A 27,631-nucleotide genomic window follows, 5' to 3' on the forward strand; every position below is an offset into this window, starting at 1 on the left:
TATTATATTTTATGTGAGAATTTGTAAAAATTATAATGATAAAATTATATGTGATGAGATGAATTGAAAATATTTTTCAATCCAAACGGGCCAAATAGAGTTTAAGCCGCTTCCTCCATCCCTAGTTGAGTAGCATCCTAGAATTATCCAACTTTATTTTTCATTATTCTTATTGCATTGTTTTCAATATCTTTTATTTTATTCCTTTTGATCCATATAAACGCCTCTTGCAGGCCATTATCAAGCTCGGTTTGTACTTGCTGCCCTTGGTATGCATCACTCGTTAAAAAAAAAAAAAAAGTCAAAGGGAAGGGTAAAAGAGGGGGTTAGTGGCCAAAATCTTGTTATGTTATTGCGAGTTGTTGTGTTAGGTATTCTATGATATTTTATAAATAATAGGTAAAAAAAAAAATAATAAAATAATAAATAATGGCATGGTATCTCGGTATCCAAAATTGTTTATTCTATTGCCATGGATTGTAAAAGCCAGAAAGGGTAGCGTAGGGTTCTGTCCTTTCACAAAACAACAAAACTGAGAAAGACCGTAATGAAAAATACAAAAGGTTCCCTCCAAAAATACAAAATTACAAAAAGAGTATGCTCTAATAAAATAAGAAAAAAAAAAGTAAACAGCTGTGACAACACGTTTCCGATTGGTGAGACAGATACGCGGTTGGGTGCTCTTATTGCATTTCTCAATGAGAGATATTACTATTATTATAATATTATTAATAATTAACATAAGACTCGGTTTAAATTTAGAAAATAGATGAGATGAAATAAAATAATTTAGATAAAAATTAAAAATTAAAAAAAATATATTTTTAATATTATTATTATATTAAAAATTTAAAAAAATTATAATAATAAAATAAAATAATATTAAATGAAAAAAAATTTTTATATGCAAATCGAAAATAAAAGAAAAAATTATTTTATCTCTCCATTTTGATATTCCATTTGATTGTTGGTTAAAATATATTATTATTTTTTATTTAATGATTAAAGAAATAATTTTAAATATATTGATATATTATTTTATTGTTAAAAAATATTTAAATATATTAAAAAAATACTGAGCAATACGAGTGGAGCGACAGAGTAAGAACAATAAAAATAAAAAGCGATAAGGAAATGATAAATGGGGGGAATCGTGGGAGGGCATTTCCGAACCGCACCATTTGTTTTTAGCATTTGTAACTGACGATGGGAAGTGTTTTTTCCACGTTCGCCCCGTGTTGTTCGGATTCTTTCGTCTCCTAGTTCAGTCCCACGACCCCTTTTTTTATTATTATAATTTATATCTCCCTCTCTCTCTGTCTCCCTCTCATTCTCTCTCTCTCTCCCTCGAAGATTCCCATATTTTTTGGTTCTCTGTCTCTCATCGACGTGGTCCTTACGCCGATGTTAGAGCCAACACACAACGTTGTTCCTTCGTAATCTCTCTCTCTGTGTCTCTCTGTCTCTGTGTCTCACTGGATGCTTTTGAGTTTCATGGAATATGAAGTTTGATTGTGTAAGCATCCTCTTCCACCTCCTTCCCCTTCTTCAATTTTTGTTTTATCTTTTCTACTGTTCTTTTTCCCTGTCGTCTTGCTCTGTTTTGACCAAAACAGAAGACACTAGTATGAGAAAGCAAAAACTACAACCCAAACTCAGCTGTCGGCCTGGATTTGCTTCGTACATTTATCCTTTTTTGCTTCCCCGTTGAACCCTACCTCCAGGCCTAAAATCATCTATTTATGTATTTTTTTTTTATGTTGGTTTCAAATTTGGTGCACCTTGATGAGGTGATGGTCTTTGAAGATGTTGGCTCATTTTCTCTGTTGCTTATTAGCAACTCTAGCCCTTTTCACGGTGGTGTACATGCGGGGGTGGTGGCATGTGGGGATTTAATCTGTATTTATATGAGCCGTGCTGTTTCAAGATTCATTATGCTGAAAATTCGAGGGGATTTATGCAATAGCCCATACTAAAGGCCATGTTTTTTGGTTGTTACAGACCTGTAAATGGTGCTCGAGTTCTCCCCCATTTTTTCTGCTTCACGTCTTCGTTAAACCTTAGTAGATATTAAACAATGCTTCGAGTTGCTATCTCCATTGTATTTCGTTGCATTTAATAGCTGTCGCATTGAGATAAGCCGCCTTCTGGATGTTAATGATGCTACATTAAGAACTCCAACTAAATAAGTGGTGATTTTTAAAGAATTGAATGAGAAAGACTCACGATACTCTTAAAGAAATTGATCTGTGTAACTTTTTCCTTCTTCATAAGCATGCCGATCTTTACATTGCATGGTACCATGTGTTGTTCTTTTGGGTAAACAACTGTTGCCAGCTCTTTGCTTGACTTGCAATTTGGTAAAATTTTGCTCAATCATTCATTTTCTTGGTAGCCTTGTCCGAACATATTGATTATTTAGCAACTTATCTTCTTGAGGTTTACCGATAGGAAAAAAAAGTCTTCTTGAGGCTTACACTTTCCATTTCTTCCCAGGTAACTGTATTTGCAGATCCGAATGGTCGGAGATCATGCCTTTGTAGTATTTTCCCCACAGCAACTTTGCTTTGTCTTGTGTTCTTTATAGGGAGTGCATTCGTAGCTCCTAATTACAAAGAGGTAGCTATATTTATTTACTCCAGTATCTAATTTATGCTTTTGAAGTTTTGATACTGGAGTAATGCACAACAGGAGTAATTCAACAATTATTTTTGGTAAATTGATATTTTATGGTTTAAATCTTCAAACATTTTTCTCCCCTATTGTGCAGAAATTATCATTATGGGAAATAGGTGGTAGGTTGCAGAATTCCAAATTCAGCAAATGCGGGGTTTTTTCTTCATCCCAAAGATTTTACATTTGTTGTTCGGCATCTTTTCTCTCATATAAAGTTGCTGGGATTTGTTGCTTATTTTGTTTTTTTTTTCATTTATTTAGAATAATTGCAGACCTCATGGAAGTGAAGCATTACCTGAAGGTATTGTTTCCAAGACTTCTGACTTGGAAATGCGAGCATTATGGGGCACTCCAAAGGTAAAGGGGGAGGGTATGGGAGTTTTATTCTTCCATCAAATTTCAAGTAATCATCCTTGAGTTTTGAGGAAAATTTTAGGATTATTCAGTTTACGCTCGATTTGAGAAAACTTTATTGATTTTTTCCTGAAATTTTTGAGCACATGTGGGATTTAATTTGGCCTTTTTATGTGTATTTTATTTCCATTTGGCATCAAGCAATGCTGTCGTTAACATTAAGTTTTCTGCTCATTCACATTGGCCATAGGTTCCAGCCAAGTTGTATCTCACAGAGCAGTTTACTTAAGCCAACGCATCCAAAAAGACATTGAGGTCTAATTTAGGCACTTGTTTGAAATAATAACGAAGAACACTGTGTAACATTGACCACTGCAGTTTGGAAAAATAAGTGGTGCTGTTTCAGAGTTGTAGACCTATTTTTGAAATTACGCCCTCCAAATCTAGGATAAGTGCGGTCAATGTAATTTCAACTGAACTTGTAAAAAATGTGAATTTTAGTTATATGACGTCATTATAAAATTAGAAACATGATGATAAATACTTATAAAAAAAAAAAGAAACATGATGATAAATGATCCTTAAAAGGTGTTTGAGTGGAGCCATTAGTGAAGAAATAGCAAACGTAGAGAGAGAGAAAAGAAGACAGAAGGAAGAGGACAAATAAGATTGTCTATTGGACTTGGATCTTTTTCTCTCTTCAATGCATATGGCCAATCTCTGTTTCTATTTTTTTCTTAGAGCTTGCTTCAACTTTTGCCACATGCTCTTATCCTAAATGAGGCTGTCACGTATGAAAGTTTTTTCACCATTTCTTACTACCCTGGAGATTTTGTTTTCTTATCAAAATTTATTCTGATATTTCTACCAACTTTAGATTATTTTTTTCTGTCCATTCAGTTTAGGACAATCATGTGTATGGTGCAGTGTTCTTTGCCCATTCTTTAAATCTTTTGAGTGCTTCAAAGTTGTTGACTCTCTTGTTCTCATTCCTTGGTTTTGATTTGCCAATGGTTTGTTTTTTACAGTAGAGACATATATGTTACTTCCCTTTTGACCAAAAGACTTACAGTTTTTTTTTTTTTTTGGATAAGTAATGTGTAAAATAATATTTGAATTTTTTTTATAGGTAAACGATTATATTATATTAATAAGAATAGGCTTAGCCTAGGTATGAGTTAAACCTATCTAAGAAGAAGGTAGGGAAACAAGAAAATCATGAAAATCTAGGCCATTAAAATCTACAGCATTGGCCCAGAGAAACATAGTTCTAACAAACAATAATCTAATCTCTTCTAGTCATCTCTCTCTGTCTTCGAAGGCACAGTCATTGCATGTGACACCCTATATGATAAAGATAATGGTAGGTGGTGTATGAGATCCCGCATTGCTTGGGAATGAGAATTTATTGCTCTTTATAAAGTTCTAATGGGACTTCAATTATATTATTGACTCATTTTGGAGTATAGGCCATATGGTTTGGGCCTTCTATTGGGGCGTTACAAATGGTATTAGAGCCTATCTCAACCAGAAATGTGAGACTTGAGCTATGTCACCTACGAAAGACAAGCCTGACTAGGATGTCGGGAATTTAAAGGGGGGAAATTGTGACACCCTATATGATAAAGATAAGGGTAGGTGGTGTATGAGATCTTATATTGTTTGGGACTAAGAAGTTCTTGCTCTTTATAATGTTCCAATGAGGCTTCAATTATATCATTGACTAATCCTTTTGAAGTATAGGTCATGTGGTTTGGGTCTTTTATTGGGGCGTTACAAATGGTGACACCCTATATGATAAAGATAAGGGTAGGTAGTGTATGAGATCTCATATTGCTTGGAAAAGAAAAGTTTTTGCTCTTTATAAGGTTCCAATGAGGCTCGAATTATATCATTTACTAGTCCTTTTGGAGTATAGACCATGTGATTGTGCCTTCTATTGGAGCGTTACATTGCACTCCTGACAAGTGTGGCTGTTGTGCATTATGCCTCATTATGTTTGTCCAAAAGCTTCGTGGGTGGCTAAGGGGATTGAGGATTGTTTAGAACTTAACTGCTATGAAGGTTTCTTCAGAGAGTTAAGGATGGGTAATGAAGTTTTTAGCATTCAACATCATGTTAATGCAATGGGTAGTTTTCTGCAGCTCTCTAAATTCCGAAATGGAAGGAGGAAATGTTTGTTGGTGATTCCGGAGGGCGTAGATGTCATTTGGATGGAAAGGCTTTCTGCAATCCATTCTAAGTGTCACTGAATCCAAAGCCACTACTAGAAGTGGGGAGTTTGTTGATGGAAAAACAGTGGGAAGGCCTTCCTCATTCAAAGGTGCTTCGTACACAGCGATGTTGAGGTCATTGGCGGGTAGTCAGGCTGAGATAAGCTCAGCAGTAGAAAGAAAGGGCAATGCACTTGTAGGAGACAAAAGATCTCAGGTGACATTGGGTGAGTTGGAGGGAGTCTTGTGGGATGTCAAATCCCAATTGAAGGGAGTTATGGATTATGTAAGAGATTTAATGATTAAAGTGGATAAGGGGCTGGACCTTTGATGTTGTGGGTACAAGTGTGCTACCAAGTGTGCCGAAAAGTGTGCAGGCAAAGGGTGTGTCGACGATTGGGTCATTGGACGCTGACATCTTTGTTCATGCCAATGTCACTATGCCTTCTGAGGGAGCTGTAGGGTCGCAGGCACCAGTTGCAGATGAAGTTGGTCCTTTTGTCCAGGGTTCATTTGTAGTTGAAGACGGGGGTCCCTCCAAGGTCTCGAGTATTTTGGAAGATACAGTTGAGCCTCTTTTAGAAGATGCAAACGGGGCAACAGAAGGTAGTGCTTCCCCTCTTGAGGAAGCAGCACGGCAAAGATCGTCGAGGGGTGGAGCTAATACACACAATGTTGATGGAGGGGAGGAATTTGCAATGGTAACAGATGGAGGGGACAACAACCATATAGATGTTAAGCAACCATTGCGCAGGAAGGATTTGTCATTGGTGCCTCGTGTGGGGGGGAAGGTTCAGAATTGGCGTTGGTGCCCCGTGTGGGGGAAGGTTTAGAGTCAGGAGCGCAGTCGAGTACTGTGGCTGGGGATAATGTTGTTCCCTTGGTTTCTCTTCCTCCAATCAACGATATAGCGGGTTCAACATCTGATTGGATTCTGAATAAAGATAACGGGTTTCTACAAACCTTGGGACTTTCATATGGAGAACAAGGAGAATATGAAGACCAATTTAAAATACTATTCACTACAATCGAGTCGAGCCACGTGCTTGAAACCAAATCTAAGTTTAAGAAAAGCAAGGAGTTGAAGAATCTTTCATGGGCAATCAACTACGATACTAAGGGAGGTAGCTCAAGTCGAGGGAAGGGTAAAGGGAGGGCTTTGTGATGTTCGGGTTGAGGATTATTTTTAAGGAATCTAGGTGATGGGGTCAGGGAGGTGTAATGATAGTTTTCCAATTCGGGTTTGGTGTATTTTGGGTAGGTTTTCATGGGCTTTTGGGTCATTATGGGCTTTCTTGTATGGGCTAGGTGTTTTTTTTGTATACGTCTAGTGTACTTGGTTACTCCTATTGATATATATACATAATATTATTACTTATAAAAAAAAATGTTTGTCCAAAATAAGGCATGAAGAAAGTGGAGAATGATGTAGCAAGGCAGTTGTATCCTTCTTCATGCCACTTTTGAGATCTTCTAGTGTAGATGTACCAATATAACTTATGAGATTATGCAAGAAGATAGTGAATTCATCAGATTTTACTGGGGTTTTTGATAGAGTTAGTTCTCAGGTTCCTAGCGACAGTTCTGAGATGGCATTCACAAATTCAGGCTCAGTGAGTTCCGAGATGGCATTACAGTTGGCTATTTGTGACAGTGAGTACCTTTTTGGGGCTGAACCAACCCCTCTGTGCACACTCCCACCCAATCTTAATTCAGTGAGGTGTACATCAGAGTGGGTGTTTAAAAAGGTGGAGGATCTACAAGCTTGTGTTAGGGTTTCTTGTGTAGGCTTTGAAGAACAGTTTAGGGCTCTTCTTGTAGCAATTGAAGATAGTCGAATGAAGTCAACCACAAAGCGAGACAGAGAACTTAAAATACTTACTTGTTCTATTAACTACGACGCCAAGGAAGGGAGTGGTGGTTGGGTAGACCGAAAGGGAGTGGTGGTTGGGATAGACCGAAAGGGAGGGGTACGCTTTGTTTCTGTGAAGCCTAAGATTCGATCTTGGAATGTACGGGCTTAATGATCACAATAAACACCTTCGTATAAAATCGTTATTGCAGATGTGGAAGGTTGATGTGTTGTGTTTTCAGGAAACAAAGATGGAATTTATTGATAGATGTATTGTTCTTAGTTTATGGGAGTGCCCGTATGTGGACTGGTCTTACTTAGCCTCTTTGGGAGTTTTAGTCGGTGTGTTGTGAATGTGAGATAAAAGAGTAGTTGAAGTGGTCGAGGAGTGTGTTGGAGACTACTCAGTTGCTAGTTGTTTTAAAAATGTTGTTGACAGGTGGGAGTGGGCTTTTGCAGGCATTTATGGGCCGAATGGGGTTGGTGACAAGATATGGGAGGAGTTGGCGGGCTTATATTCTCTATGGGAAGTGCCGTGGTGTATGGGTAGAGACTTTAATAGTACCGAATATCCCAGTGAGAGATCGGGAAATTATTGTAATCCTGTGGCTATGGAGGATTTCTCAAAGTTTATTTTTTACTTGGACCTCCCACTTGGTAGGGGTGAATTCACTTGGTCAAATAGTCAGGGTTGGTCGAGATTGGATAGATTCCTTGTCTCTCATTCATGAGAGGCTCATTATTCGGAGTTATATTAGAAGAGGTTGCCTCGAGTTAACTCAGATCACTTACCAATTCTGCTAGATTGTGGAGGCATTCATGGGGGTTGCTGTTACTTCCAATTTGAAAATATGTGGCTAGCAGCTGATGGTTTTGAAGAGAGGGTGTGTACTTGGTGGTCATGATATCAATTTGAAGGTACTCCCAGTTTTTTTCTTGCAGGTAAGCTTAAGGCCTTGAAGCAGGACCTAAAGAAGTGGAATTTGGAGTTTTTGGCAACATCGAAAACCAAAAGACTACCCTTTTGGAGGAGTTACAGGAGTTAGAGGAAAATGTATTGATGGGAGACATCTCGGAGGAGGTATTATTGAGGAAGAGTTCGGTTGTGACTAATTTGGAGAGGGGGGAGGAGACTTCATGGAGACAAAATCCATGGCCCTTGGGCTAAAAGAAGGTGATAAATGTATGAAGTTTTTCCATAAAGTGGCTAATTCACATCATCGTTGCAATGTTATCGAGACACTTCACATAAGTACTCAAGTGATTTATTCTCCCTTTGAGTTAGAAAATGGGTAGTATTACTAGAACCTTATCACGGAACCGGAGGCCGAAGCTTGATGATTTGTTGTTTGAGGTGATTGATTCACAGAGTGCAAGCTACTTGGAGAGACCTTTTGATGAAGATGAAATTTATAAGGTCATTATCGGTATGGCCAAAGACAAAGCGTCGGTTCCAGATGGTTTTTTGATGGGATTTTTTCAAAAATGTTGGGACATTGTGAAAGGGGATATGTTGCAGGTTTTCCATGAATTTTACTCTGAATTTTACTCTTTTAAAAAGTTTGAAAAATGTCTTAATGCGATGTTCATTGCTCTCATTTCAAAGAAACATAGGGCTAAGACAATTGATGATTTTCATCCTAAAGCTTGGTGAGTGGGGTATACAAGATCATCTTGAAGGTTCTTGCTAGTCGATTAAGTCCAGTGTTAGAACAAATTATTCCCAAGCCTCAAAACACATTTATTCGTGAGAGAAAATCCTTGACTCGGTTTTTATTGCAAATGAGTGCTTGGATCACATAATGCATGAGGGAGCTTCAGGCATTCTTTGCAAGCCTGACATGGAAAAGGCTTATGATCATGTGAATTGAGAGTTTCTATTATATTTGCTTGGGAGGTGTGGCTTTGGCAACAGGTGGATCTCGTGAATACGACATTGTGTCTCCATTGCCCGCTTCTCAGTACTAGTCAACGGCACTCCTGGTTTTTTTTACAGTTCTCGTGGTTTGAGGCATGGAGATCCCTTATCTCCTATTCTATTTTTTATAGTCATGGAGGCACTTGGCTAGATGGTGAAAGCCGCGCCTAGAGGAGGGTTCCTATCTGGGTTCTAGGTGGCTAATGGCACGAATGACTCTATTATCATCTCACATCTTTTATTTGCAGATGATACATTACTTTTTTGTGAAGCGAACCATAGTAAGATTCAATCGCTTTGAGCACTATTGTTATGTTTTGAAGCAGTGTCGGGACTTATGATGAATCTTGGTAAGTCTGAGATGGTTGCGGTGGGCGTGGTGCCCAACATTAATAACTTAGCAAACTTTCTGGATTGTAAGGTGTCTTTGTTGCCTATGAAATATTTGGGTCTTCCGTTGGGTGCAAAGTTTAAGACTAGAGCTATTTGGGATGGGATAGTGGAGAAGGTAGAGAAGAGGTTGGTGGGTTGGAAAATGGTGTATTTATCGAAATGGGGTCATCTCACTTTAATAAAGAGTACCCTAACTAATCTTCTCACCTATTTCTTATCTTTGTTACCTTTGCCGGCAGGGGTGGCGAGTAGGATTGAGAAACTCTTCCAGACATTCTTATGAGGGGCCATGGGGGAGGAAAAGAAATACCATCTTGGTATGCTCCCCAGTCTCGAATGGGGGCTTGAGAATATGCAATTTGAGAACATTCAATACAGTTTTATTGGGGAAATGGTTATGGAGATACCACTTGGAGGGGGAGTCGTTGTGGAAGGAGGTTATTGATGCTAGACACGAAAGTGCTTGGGGCGGTTGGTGCTCCAATGGAGTGAGGAGGGGTTATGGTGTGGGATTATGGAAATTTATAAGGGATGGCCATGCTTTGAAAAACATATTCGTTTTATGGCCAGAGAGGATACTAGAATCAGGTTTTGGCAGGATGTGTGGTGGGGAGATTGCGCTCTAGATAGGGTTTTCCCAGCCCTCCATCGTATTGCTACTAATAGGGATGCTTCAATGGCGGATTTGTGGGTATCTTCTCATGGCTCTTACCAATGGCATATCCTTTTTAATAGGGACTTTCATGATTGGGAATTGTCCACCGTGTCAGATTTTTTCAGATTGATATACTCCATGGGACACCTCACGGCACAACGAGATAGAATGCAATGTAGGCTCAATGATAGTAAGAAATGTATAGTCAGGGTGTGTTACAAAATATTTGACAGCACAAGCTAACACTCCCTTCCCTTGGAAGAATGTTTGGAGGTCTTGTGTACCTTCTAAAGTAGCTTTCTTTGTATGGATTGCTGCTATTGGGAAGATTTTAACCACTGATAATTTGAGGAAGAGAAGATGTGTTGTGATGGATTGGTGCTATGTGTAAAAAAAGCGGAGAATTAGTGGATCATCTCTTATTGCACTGTGAGGTGGCAAGGGTGCTGTGGGATGAGATCTTTAGAAGGGTTGATATTGCTTGGGTAATGCCATTGAGGGTGGTGGATCTATTCGGCTGCTGAAAATGATCCAAGGCTGTCCCCAAATGGCGGTAGTGTGGAAGATGATCCCATTGTGCATTATGTGGTGTCTTTGGTCGGAAAGGAATGAACGATGTTTTGAAGACAAGGAGCGCACAACGGCGGAGCTGCATAATATTTTTGTACACACTTTACTGCTTTGGTTTTCAGCTATTGTACTAAATGGGAACAATGTGCATGACTTTTTGTCTTTAATTTACCGTTCATAAAATGTATTTAGATGTTCTTTTGTATACTTCATGTGTACACGGGCTATGCCTATTCCAATCGTATTTATAAAATTTATCTATTACTTATATATTTAAAAACAAAGAAGATAGTGAATCTATGCTCATGAAATATTGAAAATATAAAGACAACTGTGAAAGAAATGACTGAAGGCATAGTTGGTTGCTTAGTTATTATTACATTAAAATAAACCTTTTTCGTGTAAGGCATACCAAGTATGAACAATTGTGAATGCAATGACTGAAGGCATAGATGGTTGTTTAGTTATTATTAACATCCTGCTTCATTTTCCTTGGTTAATGTCACACTTCAGACCGGATACATGCAAGCAATGCTTTAATTATGGCTGTTATTGTTACCTCATTATTAATATTCAACATTTTTTTAAAGTTTTTTGTATGGATGTATATGTTGTTTAAACAGGCAACTTATTACAGAGATATTCAACAGACTAATATGAGTTCCACGAGTAATTTATTTGCTGTGGCAGTTGGGATAAAGCAAAAAGATCTTGTGAATAGAATGGTGAAAAAGGTACTTAACTGAACTCCTGGATGTTTATTTTGCAATTTTTATTGTTTGATCTTGTGGTTGATTGCTCTTTATACCCCCCGTACTGCAGTTTCTATCAAGCAATTTTGTTGTGATGCTTTTCCATTATGATGGTGTTCTTAATGAATGGAGGGATTTTGAATGGAGTGATCATGTCATTCACATTTCTGCAGTCAATCAAACTAAATGGTAATTAATTTAGCCTTCCACTCTAATAATCATTTCTAACTAAGAAATATTATTCTAATGTGGCTTGCTGGAGCTTGGTTTTGATGATTATTAGGTGGTTTGCCAAGCGGTTCTTACATCCTGAAATAGTTGCCGAGTATGGTTACATCTTCCTTTGGGACGAGGACCTAGGAGTTGAAGAGTTCCACCCTGAACGGTACATTAGCTGCAAACTATTATAAACGGAAAAATGTTTTAATTTGAAGTTTCCAAATGGCTAGTGTCATCAGTTTCCATATCTTATCCTGCAATAAGATTCTGTTGATACATTTGACCAGTTATTTTTCTTTTTTGTTTTCAATCTTTTATATAACTCTAATGAAGAATCTGAATGCCACAAATGCAGCAAATGTCCTAATAGTAAATTAAATTATGTATAGAAAATATTCTTTTTGATTGGTAATCATGTATAGAAAATATTAATAACTGAAACCTGATCTTAGAAGTTCTGTTACTTGATCATAATTGTGGTTGTACCTGTGATTGTTGATCTTAGAATTTGTAAAACTAGTTTTACTTGTTCTATTACTTATGATGAAAAAAAAGTTTTCCTTGTTCTAGCAAGAAGACAAATAGTGGCCAAAGATGACAGATTTTTACTGTGACAAGCTTTTTTGCTGGGTAAAACAAATATTTATGATATGCTAAATAAGCATAGCCTAAGTATGTAGATTGCATACAAGAGAATGCAACTAATCTTTTCTTTTTTGATAAGTAAAAATATTATATATATATATATATATATATATATCAAAGGAGTAACCAAGTACACTGATGTATACAAGAGAACAGCTTGACCATAATAAAAAACCCCTAATAACCCAAAAAGCCCGTAAAAAACAACTCAAAATACATCAACCCCGACCCCAGCCCCTTGCTTCCCGTAGAACTAAAACTTTGCCCAAAAACCCCACCCCAGCCCCTTGTTTGCCGTCTTCACAATGCCCTCCCTCCCTTTAGACTTCTCCCTAGTTGAGCTACCACCCTTAGTGTCGTAGTTGATTGCCGAAGAAAGACGATGTAACTCCCTACTTTTCTTGAAATTGATTTGATTTCAAGCACGTGGCTTGCCTCGATGGCAGTAATTAGTTCTTTAAATTGGTCTTCACATTCTCCATGTGAAATTCTCATAAACTGTTGAATTTTATTAACTTTAGGCAGAATCCAATATGCTATTGGAGAAAGAGAGACCAATGGAGCCACAATATCCTCAGACACAGTATCCAGCTGCACTCTCGACCCTAGGGATCCTTTTACACAAGGCACCAATGCCAAATCCATATTCAAATCCCGTACCTCCTCAGCAACTTTATTAGTTCTCTCAAATGGTATGACATCAAGTTCCTTCACCTCTGGTGACCCTTTATGTGCAACTTCAGCGGGTCCCTTCACCAATGGTATGGCACTATTTTCCTTCAACTCTGACGAGGGAGCCATAGTTTCTTTGGGTACAGAAGTCATCTGAGGCGAATGACATTCTATTACAGATGTCTTTACACCGATACCGGACGTAGAACCCACTTCAAATAACCCAGACTTCCTTTTGACCCGCCATACTCTTCTGGATCTGGTTATAGGAACAGGGCTAGATCCGATTTTCCGTTTTCCTTTATCTGAGTTTAAAGGATTCGAGCCTATCTTAATCTTGTTCCTTACAACCCTATTGCCTCTAATTGAAAGCCGATCTATTTTCGTAGACAAAAAAGCTATTGCTGCCTTCAATTCGACAAGTTGGGTTTCCATCTCCTTTAAAGAATTATGCATCGCGACAAGCTAGTTTTGAGGCGTGATCTGCAAACCACTAACATCATTCCCCTTACTATGAACCCCCGAATCATGACCGGTCTTCAGAGCTGCCGCATATGATTGCCTCACCACCGTGGATGTACTTGGGTCTTTATGATTCACCTCCAAGTTGATGTTCTCATTCTTCTTTTGGTTTTTCTTCTTTGACCCATCAGCAAAAAGCATATCTGTAGCTTTGCGTAATTTCACAGCAAATTTCTCTCAACCCAGACCTTCATACCCTTTAGGAATGACTACAACACTCCGCCGACCTCCACCATATTCGGTGACAATATGGTAACTATACAAGCCTAAGTAAATTAAAGAAAGGTGAAAATAAGGAAATAAGAATAAAGGAAGGATTATGGACAGCAAAAGCTGTCCATTGACATTAGGAACCTACCATGCTTGTTGGAGCATCTTTGAGCCATGAATGTTCTGTTGTTGCCTTCACGCAAGTGTTTTGTGAAATTCAAATTTTTTCTTGCTTGTAATACTGCTTCCATCGTGGCCATTTTAGACCACTGCGACCCATCACTACAAATCTCCACACCCTTCTGCTCCTTTCCACAATTTTTAATGACCATCTCCATGATTCTAGCAAAAGCTCCAAAGCCTTCGATTCCACCCAAAAGTGCACCAGTTGACCCATACTGATCAAACCTTCGACTTCAGATGCAGGGGCATCCCACACTGAAATGCATCATTCTGTTGAGTAAAAGTAGTGCGGGAAGGTGGCTGGAGTTATCAGGTTGGGAAAACAAAGCCCAAAGGTGCACTAGGTTGGTAAAAATAGAACCCCTTAACTGAGATAACGGAAACTTTTAGTCGCCGGAGGATGATCAACTCGGAGGTCCCACAATGGGGTCGCCAGAGTCTGTCAAACACGTTTGTAACGATGGCTAATGCAAAGGTTCAGGTCACAGTTCGCCGGAGGAAGTAACGAAAAAACAGCAGAATACTCCCAATCGCTGGCAAAGAACTGATGTCGGATGCCTCACAACGGACTTGCTGGAGTCCGTCTTCCGAGTCTGTGGCGGTGTTGAAAGTGCACGGCGACAGTACGACACCTTTGACAGAGATGAAGCGAAAGATCCATTTGCCAGCAAGGACTGACGCCAGACGGTCCTCAGTGAGGACACCGGGACCTGCCGGCCTCGTCTATGACTGAGGTGAGATATCACACTCCGATTGATGATGGGTGAGGGGTGGCGGCGGGTTGGTTGAGTTAGGGTTCCTCGCTTCACTGTTCACCCACGTGAATCGCAAGGTGTACGGAGAGATTCAAATTTGCTTTCAAGTAACTTCTTGTATTGAATGCAACTAATTAGGAGCTAGAGGTTGATACAAGTAAATCATGAAAATTGTGGTGCCAATTAAAGCCTATAGCTATAGCCCAGCAATAAAAGGTATTGAAGAAGAAACTTTTAGGATCATCTAGAGAGCGTTCCTGATCTTCAAAGTTTTGGTCTGACAGTTAATAGACTGTAGGAGTGTAAATGAGGCTGAGAAGTCTTGGGATGGACCTTTTGGAGCTGCTGACGAGGTTGTTTCCTGTCTTGTGGCTGCTAGAGAGGTGTTGATGGAATTTTGTCCTCCTCACGTACCCCAAGTTGGCACTATTTTTTGAGATTACGGATGGCAATAATTTGGAACTGAATTTGGAGGGCAACTCTTTCGAGTTGAGTCCTTCGGCAGGGGCGGACCTGATGCAAATGGATGGTGGATTAGACGCGCCAATGGATATGCAGTTTGTTCCAATGGAAAGGGACATTGTAGGATTTAGAATGCGAGGGAGGGAAGAGGCCAGGGATGATCCTGTTCCTTTATCCTCTCTGCCACCAAGTTTGAGTTTGGCTAGTTTCTCTTTGGAGTGGGTGTTACAAAAAGTGAAAGAGATCCAAGTTTGTGTTGGGGTTTCATGTGAGAGTATTGAAGAACAATTTAGGGGCTTCTCATTGCCTTTGAGGCGGGTCATTTCCATCTTTCAAGATTAGCATATAAAAGATAGAGGGAATTAAAGAGACACATGCTGATAAATTATGATGCGAAGGAGGGGAGCCATAAGCATAGGTAGGACTAAGGGGAGGGCGACAAACATTTCTTTATAAAGCCGAATATTCTTACATGGAATGTTTGGAGGCTGAACAACTTTAATAAGTGACTCTGTGTAAAAAACTTACTATGCTATGGAAGGTTGATATCGTTTGTTTGTAAGAAGCAGAGTTGAAGTTCATTGATAGTAGCATCATTCGTAGCTTTTCGGGATGTTCATAATGGGATGGACCCATCTTGGCTCTAAGGGGGCTTCGGGTAGGGTACTTATAATTTGGGATAAGAGGGTCGTGGAGTTTCTAGAGGGGTGTATGGGGGGAGATTACTTGGTTGCATGTGCTTTCAAGAATGTTGGGGATGATTTGTTTTTTTTTAAAAAGGTAAAAATTAATTAATATCAATTGGTGTAACCAAGTACATTGGGTGTATGCAAGAGAGAACATTTAGCCCATAATAGAGTACCCCTAATGACTAGTAAGGCCATCCAATATACACCAAGCCCGATTGGGACAAAACGTTCCTCCCCACAACAAAGCAAATCACCGTAACTACCCCAACCCCTTGTTTCCACAAAACTAAGACACCACCCGTAACTCCCTTAGAAGCTACATTCTACATACTACACCCCTAACTACACTCCTGCCCTCTCTAGTCCTCCCTCGACTTGAACTGCCTCCCTCAGCGTCGTAGTTGATTGCCCAAGTAAGACACTTTAACACCTTGCTCTTCTTAAATCTTGATTTTGTTTCAAGTACGTGACCCGCCTCAATAGGAGTGAGTAGTGCTGTGAATTGGTTGTCAAATCCTCCATATGTAATCCACACACACTGTTGTATTTCGTTAACCTTTTGCAGAACCCAATTTGATGATGAACCAGCTAACGGAGGAAGAGATATCAAAGGAACATCTTCTCCAGACTCAGCTCTCAACTGTACATCAGGCCCTAAACATTCCTCCTCGCAAGGCTCCACGACAAGCCCAAAGTTTCCTCCACACCATCCCTTGCATTCAAATGTTGTACCTCCTCAACAACACCCTTGTTATTGTCACAAGATGCCTGAAGAGATAACGACAAATTGGTTCTCTTTGTCATGAGTGGTGAGGCCATGGTCACCATTGGAGGTTTTGGGTTGGCGGCAAACCCACAAATTGCCTTCATCTCCAATGTGGGTGCCATTGTTTCGCTGGCAAGAATTGGAGCGTCACTCCCTGTTGATCCATTCTGGCAAACCCTACATCTCCCTCAAGCCTCGGCGTTATACTCAACTCTGGTGAGGGTGCCATCGTTTCTTTAGGGAGAATGCTGACTAGTGGCGAAGGGCATTCCATTTTGGGGAGAACATTAGGGATGGTTTTGTGTGGGATTTTGCTGGTAAATATGTGCCAAATTTGGATAGCAAAAGGAGACTTGCAGGTTGAGATTGTTGGCTTGCATTATTTGTGGGATATGCCTTCGTGTATTGGTGGAGATTTTAATGTCACTTGATTTTTGAGTGAGAGAGATCAGGGGAGTCTCGTCTTAGTTCAGCTATGGACGACTTTTTAGAGCTTTTCTTTTATTCACATGGTCTAATAATTGGGTTTTGCTAGATTGCACAAATTTTTGGTTTCATCTTCTTGAGGGGCACATTTTCTCTAGTTGTGCCATATGAGACTACCTCAAGTTCGGATCATTTTCTTATTATGTTGGATTGTGGTGGCATTCACATGTGTCATAGATATTTCAAGTTTGAAAATGTGTCGTAAACTAGATGGCATTGTAACATTGGTGTTCATCATATCAATTTATGACACTTATAGTTTCATGTTAGTAGCCAAACTAAGAGCTATGAAGAATGATTTGAAGATAAGGAATGTGCAAGATTTTTGATATGTAGATAGCCATAAGAAGTCTCTATTTGAAGAGTTGCAAGATATAGAAGGCAAGGAGGAGATTGGAGCTCTTTCTGATGAGGAGGTTCCAAGGATAAGCCAAATTGCCTTAGAGCTCAGAAAGGTGACTTTGATGGAGGAGATACCTTGGAGACAAAAATCTCATGCTCTTAGGCTAAGGGAAGGGATAAGTACACAAAGTTCTTCCATTGTGTAACCAGCTCACATTAGAGGAACAATGCCATTGAGTTGCGCCACATTGATGGTCTTGTACTTTCTGATCATTCCGTGATAAAGGGCCAAATTTACCACTATTAGGCTTGTCTTCTTTCGAAACAATTTGGATGGAGACATAAGCTTGATGTTTTAGCCATTGAGTCTATTGATCTCCAGCAGTGCCAATTGATTGAAAAGACTGGTTGAACAAGAGAAGCTTCATCGAATGGTGAGTTGGATGGCTAAAGATTGAGCTTGAGGACCAAATGGATATTCCATGGAGTTTTTCGCACTCAACCGTGACTTTCATTGCACTCAATCGTAAGTGGCCCAGGGCTTCGGATGTGAAGGATTTGCCTCATTAGTCTTGTGAATGAAGCGTATAAGATCATGTCCAAATTTTTGGTCAATTTAATGAGTACGATAATTGAGAACATTATTTCAAAGCCTCAAAATACCTTTGTCAAGGGAAGACAAATATTGGATTCGGTGCTTATTGCTAATGAATGCTTGGAAAGTAGAATAAAATCAAGAGAGCTAGGAATTTCATGCAAGTTGGATATGGATATAGCTTACTATAAATTGGGTATTTTTGTATTATTTACTTGGAAGGTGCGGCTTTGGGGATAGATGGTGCACATGGATATGCATTTTGTTTCCACATCTCGTTTCTCTGTCCTTGTGAATGACTTTGCGTTTGGTTTCTACAACAGTTCCCGTGGCTAAGCAAGGGATCCGTTGTCCACATTTCTATATGTTATTATTATGGATGGCTCATATGAGGATGCTAGAGTCATAGTGAAGGGGGATTTCTTTTTGGGTTTTCAGTGGACGCTTTACTACTTTGCTTTGAAGTGGTTTCTAGCCTAAAAGTGAATATTGATAAGTCTGAACTGATCTCGGTGGGCAATGTTCATAACATATAGAGCTTGGTGATAATCTTAGGATGCAATGTATCTCCTTTGCCCAATTTACCTTAGAATTCCCTTGGGTGTTGCAAGGTACCCACTTGTGGGTAGCCCAAGTGGTAAGGGTGAACTTTTGTGCATGAGCCCCACATCACATGTTCGATTCTCCCTTGGATCGAACTTTGATTTAAGTGGGAGGCCATGGCGGTGGGTTGATGTGTTAGTCTCCTAGGGGTTTAGGTTCCATGGGTGATAAGGGCTCTGCTGTGGGGTGGTTCCCCCGTCATAAAAAAAAAAAAATAAAAACAAAGAGAATTCCCTTGGGTGCTGCATATAAGGTGAAGAAAATTTGGGCTGAGGTGATTGAGAAGATCAAATGAAGTCTGGTAAGTTGGAAAAGGATATACTTTTCAGAAGTAGTTAGAATCAATTTGATTTTAAGTACTCATTCTAACCTCCCTACATATTTCCTATCCTTGTTCCCTTTACTGCAGACAGGGCAAATTGTATCCATATTTTGGGAAGTCTTCTCGTGAGGAATTAGGGATGAGACCATGTTCTGCTTGGTAAGCTTGGATAAGGTTTGCTACCAATTTCTTGCGATGGGTTGGCGATTAGAAACTTGAGAGTTTTCAACAAGGCTCTTCTTGGGAAGTGACTTTAGCAGTATCACAAAGAAGGGGAGGCATTGTGGAGGGCTGTAATTGATTTTAAGTATGAGAGTGTTTTGGGGGTTTGGTGCTCCAACAAAGTTCAGGGTGCACATGGTGGAGTTTGTGGAAAACAATAAGATCTAGCTAGGGACTTTTTGTTATACATCTCAGATTTTCGGTTGGTGATGGCTCCAGGATTAGATTTTGGCATGATACTTGGTGTGGTGATTGCACTCTCTAGGTTGCATTCCCGGCTCTATATTATTACACACGAACAAGACGTTTCGGTGGCAAAGCTTTGGGAAAGTTCTAGTGTTTCGTTGTAGTAGAATGTTAGTTTTTCAGAGCAGATCAAGATTGGGAGATGGGTGCTATTACAAAAGTTTTCAGCCTGCTGTACCGAGTCTTGGTAGTGTTGTGGCGGATAATGATTTGGACTTAATCCAGGAGTGGGAAATTCTCTGTTCAGTCTTTTTTCAAGGCTATGACGGGCCAGCATTGTATACCTTTCCCATAGAAGGGTATCTGGAGGAGTAAGTTGCCTCGTAAGGTTGCTTTCTTCGGTTTGACCGCTTTTCTCGGAAAAATCCCGATCATGTATAACTAAGGAAGCGGCAGATTATTATTGTTGATTGGAGCTGTATGTGTGAACGAAGTAGTGACTCTGTGGACCATTTATTACTTCATTGCAAGGTGGCTAGGACCCTTTTGTGATGATATTTTCAGTAGGACTGGACTTGCATGGGCAATGCCTGAGAGGCTGGTGGATCTCTTGCCTAGTTGGAGAGCTTTAGGGTAATTCCCAAATCACAGCAGTATGGAAGACGGTTCTCTTATGTATGATGTGGTGCATTTGGCTGGAGAGGAATGATCGGAGCTTTGAAGATAGGGAGTGATCATTGTAAGGACTCCGAAGATTTTTTTTTTCAATGCTTTATTTTTATGGGCGTCTATTGTCAATTTCAATGGAGCTATTTTTCATGATTTTCTTGTTTCTATTTCACCTAATGCTTAACTAGGTGTTTCCTCGTGTGCTTTGTGTGTACTTGGGCAACTCCTATTCATTTGATTCAATAAAAATTTATTTTACCAAAAAAAAAAAATTGTCTAGAAATTGCAGTTGGATATTTGACTTTTCTAAAAATGTTTCTTTCTTCCAGAGTACACTTTCTTATAATGATCAAGGCTTGCTAGGTAATTCATGAAAATTTACTTTTTGAGTGCAATCGAGAGTCAAGATGTTACAATCTTTCTATAAAGTCATATAACTTCTGATCATATATCACTCATTTATTCTTATAAGTGAGTTAGGGCATGTTTGGACACTTAGAATATTTCAGAATTTTGTGAATAATAGTGAAATAGTTTGAGTGAAGATGTTGTATTGGGTTTTGGGAAAGGAGAGAGAAAGTTGAATAAAAACATTATGAAGTTAAAAAATTGTTTAAGTATTATTTTTTAATATTATTTTTGTTTCAAGTTTGTAAAAGTTTTATTGAGTTTTGTGTTTGTTTTGAAGTTTGTAAAAGTTTAATTAGTGTTTGTATTTGGATAATGATTAGGTAATGATTAGATAAAAAAGTTGAAAATTTGAATTGAATGGTGTTTTGTGTTTGAGTGATGTTTGAGAATGAAATTATGAAATTTTTTTAGAATTTTGAGAATTCTTTGCCTGTCCAAACATGCCCTACATGATCTCATTATTCAACATTAGCCATTTGGAGGATTATCAAATGAGACATTGGCATGCATAACGCATGACATGTACACAACTTCAAATTGTAAATATGTTTGGTACCTTTTTTCTTAATAAGTAATTAAAATGTTATGAATTACTCAACTTGGTCGTTGTTAATCCTGCTCATGGGCCATCTTCCGGTGTGATGCCAACTATTGCTGATGATGCTTGAAAGTGCTCAGGTTATCAATTAATGATCCAATGCTTTGCTCTTATCCACAATGCCACTTGGAGTATGGGAATGGGTGAATGAGTAGGGTACAGTTGTGCTGATGGTCATGGTTTGGCAAATTATGCCTGTGTCAACAAATTGCCTACCGGCAGAGGTTTTCCGACTATTCACCTGGTTGAATAGAAGTTCTCTCTTATTCACCTTTCTCCTCTTTTTTTATCTAAATACATCGATCAGTCCCGTCCTCTCCTTTCTTATTCATGCCTCTTGATAGACGTGCTGTGAATCTTCTAAAATATTCTCCTTGATGTGTATGTATGATTCGATCTACTGATACCTGAACATTCTATCTGCCACCATTACGTTCTTGATGTGCAACTTCAGCTACTGATATGGCCGCTTTTTCCTGGAGCTCTTACTCTTAGACCTTGTGATGGCTGTTATCTTCTGTCTCTATGCTTTCATCCCCTTTATTTCCACAATAAAGGTATTAGTACCTATCAAAAAAACAATAGAGGTATTCAGGTTCTCTTTCAAAAATGTTCTCCTTAAAGGCCTTCCTTCTGGGCAAATTTCTTTGCCTACTTTTCATCCCAAGACTCAATTAGACCTTGGCCTTCTATACCATCAGTTGCCGCCATTCCTAGGTCTGACCTTCCTTTCTTGGTTGGACTTTGGGAATCTCTGGACGCTGAATTCTTATGGGCCTGGGTCTCCTATCCCATCAATCACAATCAAGATCAGGATGAGAAAGAAACCAAAAACAAAAAAAAAAACCTTAGATTCTTAATCAACATTATGTAAGTTCTTTTTTTGTAAGAGTTTTTTGAATAAGTTCTTAAGAGAAGTTGTAACCCAAATGCTAAAATTTCGTTGATAATAGTAAGTCAAGCTGTGTCACAATGTTATGTGATGTTACGATCATCATTTTTGAGAAGACAACTTTACAACAACTTTAAAACGTTATGAATAATTAATCATATGATCTTTGCCTCCTGAAAGTTGAACTTTAAAAAGCCCTATAATGAACCTAAATAAAATGGGTTGCAATGGTACGTACCACTCGAACCAAACCTGTGAACTGTATTTTTCTTTTCCTCCAAATGTTTTCCTCAATCAGTCTTATAATAAGAAGCAATATCTTTTTTTATGGTATTCAAAGTGAGATTTGTGTGTGTATTTTGGAAAATATTTTTGATGAAAATTTTTCCCCTCCAAATATTTGATGGAAAGGGAATAAATCTAAAATAACTATCGAAGTCAACTCCCCCATCTAATTTTAAAAATTTGGTTCCTTGCAATGTTATTTTATTTGGTCCACATTTCACTTTTTGCTTTATGAGTAGGCTCTATTTGACCTTTTCACTCAAGGGCACCATTGGCTTAAACAAGGGTTGGCAACTTAACTTTTAGTTACATGCATTTTATGATATATTTGGAGAAATGCTTATACTTGATATTCTTTGTACTCTTGAAATTACTAGATATGTCTCTATCATTAAAAGTGAAGGTCTTGAGATATCACAGCCAGCACTTGATCGTAACAAATCAGAGGTGCATCATCAAATTACTGCTCGTGGGAGGAGATCAAAAGTGCACAGGTTCTCTTGTAGGATTATTCTTATGTTTTAATTTTAACTTCTTCGTTTTTCTTTTACTTTCTCATTTCCATATATCCCTTTTGCCATTTTTTTGTCCCATGCTTTGTTTCTCATTCAAAAAGTCAAGGGCTTAAATTTTCTTTGCGCTCTTTCTCTTTATCTGGAAATTTGTTCCCTTATGAAATGTTAAAAGCCCAAGGGTAATTATTCTCTCTTTCTATTGAAACTACAAACGGAGTGGTAGAGTTCCAACTCTAGGGACACAATAGGGGATGGAGGTAATACCTTCAATTCTTTTAATTTAAAAAAAAAAAAAAAAAAAATCATACTTTAAGAACAGCTGATTGCAGTTGCTATCTGTTCATCATGCTACCAACACTAAAACCTGACCGCATTTATATAAGATGACCAATATTAGAACCTCATTCAGCTAGAGGATCATAATTCAATATCTGACTAAGTATAGAAGTCTGCCTCAACTTTTTCTGTTTCCTCTGTGGAGCCCAAAGAATGTGTCCTTATTTCAACAAGAGGATCTTTAATTAGGTCAGGTCTGTAATTAGAGATATCTCCCAAAGAATGTGTCCTTATTTTAAAAGTTCAAAGAATGGCATAGAAAAAGTACTGGAAATGTCTCCAAAGCTGTTGACTTATATTCTCAGCTGCTGTTGACTTATTCTCAACTGTCTTTTAGATGGGTATGTATGACATTTATAAGGCATCTGGAATGTTAGTTGCTTTATTGAAGCTGCCACATTTGGTTCCTATATTTGCTCACTGTTAGTAATTTTTCTTAACAATATGATTTAGATTAAGTAGGCCTGAAAACAGTGGCTTTATTTGGTTTTAATGTTGTATATGCTTTTGGCCCGTGTTTCTGCAGAAGAACTTACAAGCCTGGTAATGGTGGGAAAGGTTGTGATGGCAGCAGTACTGCTCCTCCATGCACTGGGTAAAATTTCACATCCTAGAAGTATCTGGTTTTGTTCATATTGAATGTAATAGCTTACTTAATTTCTAAAGAAGGGACAGAAGTTCCTATTCTTGTGTCAACATTCTTACAATAGTTGAAGGTTTTGTACGAAACTAAGATAAAAGTCATTCTTGCAGATGGATAGAAATGATGGCACCTGTTTTTTCGAAAGCTGCCTGGCGGTGTGTATGGTATATGATCCAGGTGTGACATATTACTTCATTTATGACGAAATAAGTTTACAAAATATGCAGAGGGTTCTCTTTAATCAATAGTTTGAGTTATTTCTATAAGATGTGCTGAAACTGACATGAAATAGAAACATTTTAAAGTAGAGTCTCAAACTTGGATAAGGAGAGACTTCCCAATAATTAAAAGAGCCCAACTATAGACCAGTACAGAAATGATACTGGCAAACTTGTATAGCTATTACTTAAGCACCGCAGCTTAACTCTGTAAAGTAGTAAAACAAATACAGTGTGGATAGCATTCATTTTGATCTCCCGATTGAAGGAGCTTGGAAACAAGCTGCTTTAACTGTGCGCTACCAGTAACATTTAATTATTTTATAGAACTCCTGTTGTTCCCATCTGTGGGAACTGCTTTGGCTTTCCATTTCTATCCGCACCTGACCCATTCCATCAACCCTCTCTTTTTCTTTTTTCTTTTTTTTTTTTTCCTTTTTTTGGTTAGGCGACCATAGGGGAAGGGGTTGAAGGTAGCTACCGTTGTACTTAGGCTGGCCAATTTAGTAGAGGATATATATACTATTTGGGTCAAACTGAGTAATCCACGATATTCATTGAAGTACAAGGAGATGACGGATGGAAAGGGTCTAGTACACATCTCGTTGGACTTGGATTGCATCCTTTGTGCTTATAATGAGATTTTAATTACCTGAGAGAGAGAGAGATTAGAACTTGTGATCTAATTCTCCAACTCATCTAGATTCCTTGGTCAATAACATTTTTACAGAACGACTTGATCCATGCCTGGGGCCTGGACATGCAGCTTGGTTATTGTGCACAGGCAAGCTCCTTGTTATTATTTATCCTCTCTCTCTCTCTCTCTCTCTCTCTCTCTCTCTTAAAGATCTCCTTGCCCCAGATTTGTTGCATGAAACCTTTTCTTCCTCCACAAGCAGGGTGATCGAACCAAAAATGTTGGCGTTGTGGATGCTGAGTACATAGTTCATTATGGTCGTCCAACACTTGGAGGCATTGATAAAAATGAGGTTAGATTCAAGAAATCTCTTATCACTTACTAATGCTTTAGGTTTTCGTTATGTTTTGAACATATGAACTGTCCCTCTTATGTTTCGAATGTTGTAGGGTTTGTTACGCTTGTGATTGTGTCACTTGTCTTGTAGTCTACATTCTTGTATAAGGGTGGGCAAGTAGTTCTTGTTGCAAGAGTTTTGGTGGGTTTGATTATAGGTTTTCTTCTTTCCTAATAGCTTAATGATATCCCAGGCATATTAGAGTTTATTTCCATGGATGCTACAACTAGTGACCTTGTGCATGAAAACAAAAGAAGGGGGTTAATTGTATTTACTCATATGAGCTACTACATTCTCATTTACATCCATAGACTACTTAGTGAAACTTGGACCCTTATTTCAATGTTACATGGGCTGTTAAAGTTAATGGCGAATTTTTTCAGAGGTGGATAAGTTCTACCTGTGTGCTGCTCTGTTATGCAATTGGATTCCCTCCCTGGAAAAAATATAATGATACTTAACTGCAGTCAACTAATCCCAACTATCTTAGTATTGCCTTGATAAATTTTCAACGAATTATAGTCAGCAACATGCCTTTTCTTCTTCCTTTTTTTTTTCTGCCTTTCTATACTAAGATTGTAGAATTGCTTACAGTTCAAAGTGCAAAATTCGAGCTTCATTTTGTACACTTTTTTTACTCCACACGAGCACTGACTTGTCATGTACAAAGTTGTATCAGAAGATAAGTTACTGCCTTTGCATGTTAAATATATTACCCCCATCTGTGTCATCAAGTTCATTATTTCTGTAAACAAGTTTTCTGTAAAGCATAATGCATTGCATTAATTACTGATTATATTATAGCCACCATCTAGTATCAAATCCTTTGTAGTCTTTATCGTGTAGTTTACTTGCATCTATCACATCTCAGATTCTTTTGCCTTTTTTAACCTCTTTTCACCATTCGCTAAAAGGATTTGTGCTAGAAAGCTGATGTGAAAATGCCAATACGTCTTATAGGAAGAGCATAAACTGCATGCTATTAAGCATCCAATTGAACACTTATTAAATGAGCATTGACTGATTCCTTAAATATCATCAGCTATGTGATTTTGTGCTTCATAATTCTAGGATTTCATTCATAAAAGGATTTTATCTGTCCTTGGTGTGCCGTCCAAAGCAATATGAGTGAATAATATTGTTCAATTTCTAAAATTGTATAATGTGAATACTGATTTGTGGTTTTAGGTTATTAATTGCCAATTAATGTTCATCAATGCGAAAAATTCATCCCACATGGCCAGACTTCCAAAATCAAAAAGAATATAACTAGCACAGAAACATTGATTTCCTAATTTTTTTTATTATTTATAATCTGAAAACTTAATTGTCTTTGTGTTGCAGGCCTCATCTAACACTCGTGTAAAAGATCATAGAGCTGATGTAAGTTTTGACTCTTTTTAAGCAAAATAAAAATAGTTAAATCTATTTTCTAGCTCCCTTGGCAGGTTAAAATGCCTGTTGAAGTCGCCTTCGTCTTGTTTGGATTGATGATGCTCTGATATCTTTTAAAACTGCCCGTCTTAGATAATGAATGACTGTTACTAGTATGTGCTGATGGCAGTATGAAGAATAATGGAACATAATATACTTCAGCCAGAAGACACAATATATTGTACCCCTTAGTGAGCAACAGGCTTTGCTAATCCTTAGAGGGTTTGTAACAAGGCTTGTAGCTGAGAATTCACTGGGAATGAAAATCACTAGGTCCACTTAGGGAATCCTGTCCGTGAAGTATCCATCCCAAATAGTACATGACAGAAGGCACACATAAATTGAGGTTGTTCACCAGTCTAGCTGATTTGAAGGGAAAAGATTATAGCTATCCAGACTCTTGAGCACATTGTAATTAACCTGATCACTAGGGAGAGGGGCTGTTTGATATGTGATGCCTTCCGGCCACGATTTCTCCGTCTTTATTGAGAGTTAGCATTCCAATATAGTAGTTCTTTTGAACTGAGTATTGTCATGTTTTTTTGCAGGTGAGGAGGCAATCCTACACTGAGTTAGATGTTTTCAGAAAAAGATGGAGAAAAGCTGTCGAGGAGGATGAATGTTGGATTGACCCATATCAACAGCCAGTGGAAGAGGGTCTCCTTTAATCTTGCTTTGCTGGTCTTCAATTTCATGTAAAAGATGTAACATAATACACCGCAGCTGTTGTTGTAAAGATAAGGAAAGACCTCGATCGGGGGAAAACAGGTATTACTGGCAGGATAGGTCGATATTGATTATGCTGGGATCTTCGGCCGTGGAATACGTATGTACCTTTGTTGAGACTTGGTTTGGATTACACTTCCATTCTTCCATTCTTCGTATATATTTAAACTCCTGTAAGTTTGCCATTCTTTGCAAAATATATTTATATTGATTGCTATAAGCAGAAATAGTTAGAAATCAAGCTATAACTCTTTTATTTGTAGAGAAAATCTTGTAATCTCTTGTACAAAATTAAAAGCAACCTTTGCCATTGCCAACTTCACTGGCTCTTGTAAGTTGATATTTTTATTTATTTATTTATTTTACTCTAAACTGACTAGTATATTTTTGAAGGGGTGCTGATATTTTATCATATGCAAAATAAAAGTACGATTAGGTCTCTAATGGGTCCTCAAAAGTTGGAGGAGTCTGATAAAGGTCATCAAATGGTTCAATGTAAAATGCCGAAAAGATGAAGAAATCTGAATGTCCCCATCAGCTTTCGGTAGAATGAGAAAGTGACATGCTTTGAAATTGATCTAATTATTGGAGCTTCACAACTGGATCAC

The 27,631-nt window shown here is 38.3% G+C and overlaps 1 protein-coding gene across 2 annotated transcripts; it reads left to right on the forward strand.

Moving 5' to 3' along the window:
- The first annotated feature begins 1,298 nt into the window (after positions 1-1,298).
- LOC108984821 lies at positions 1,299-27,383 on the forward strand. 2 transcript variants are annotated; one of them, XM_018956923.2, is made up of 14 exons: positions 1,299-1,516; positions 2,497-2,619; positions 2,771-2,830; positions 2,938-3,033; positions 11,255-11,365; positions 11,454-11,572; positions 11,667-11,768; positions 22,495-22,611; positions 23,495-23,563; positions 23,722-23,788; positions 24,560-24,613; positions 24,729-24,818; positions 26,208-26,246; positions 26,846-27,383. In XM_018956923.2, the coding sequence occupies exons 1-14, from the start codon at positions 1,502-1,504 to the stop codon at positions 26,963-26,965; spliced, it is 1,182 nt and encodes a 393-aa protein (XP_018812468.1). In that variant the 5' UTR covers positions 1,299-1,501; the 3' UTR covers positions 26,966-27,383. The 2 variants fall into 2 exon arrangements, with proteins under 2 accessions (XP_018812468.1, XP_035551641.1); XM_035695748.1 differs by lacking the exon at positions 1,299-1,516 and having other exon boundaries at positions 2,562-2,619; positions 2,771-2,795; positions 26,846-27,340.
- Positions 27,384-27,631: the final 248 nt, after the last annotated feature.

Source organism: Juglans regia, chromosome 11, assembly GCF_001411555.2.
Source record: "Juglans regia cultivar Chandler chromosome 11, Walnut 2.0, whole genome shotgun sequence".
NCBI classification, from domain to species: Eukaryota; Viridiplantae; Streptophyta; class Magnoliopsida; order Fagales; family Juglandaceae; genus Juglans; species Juglans regia.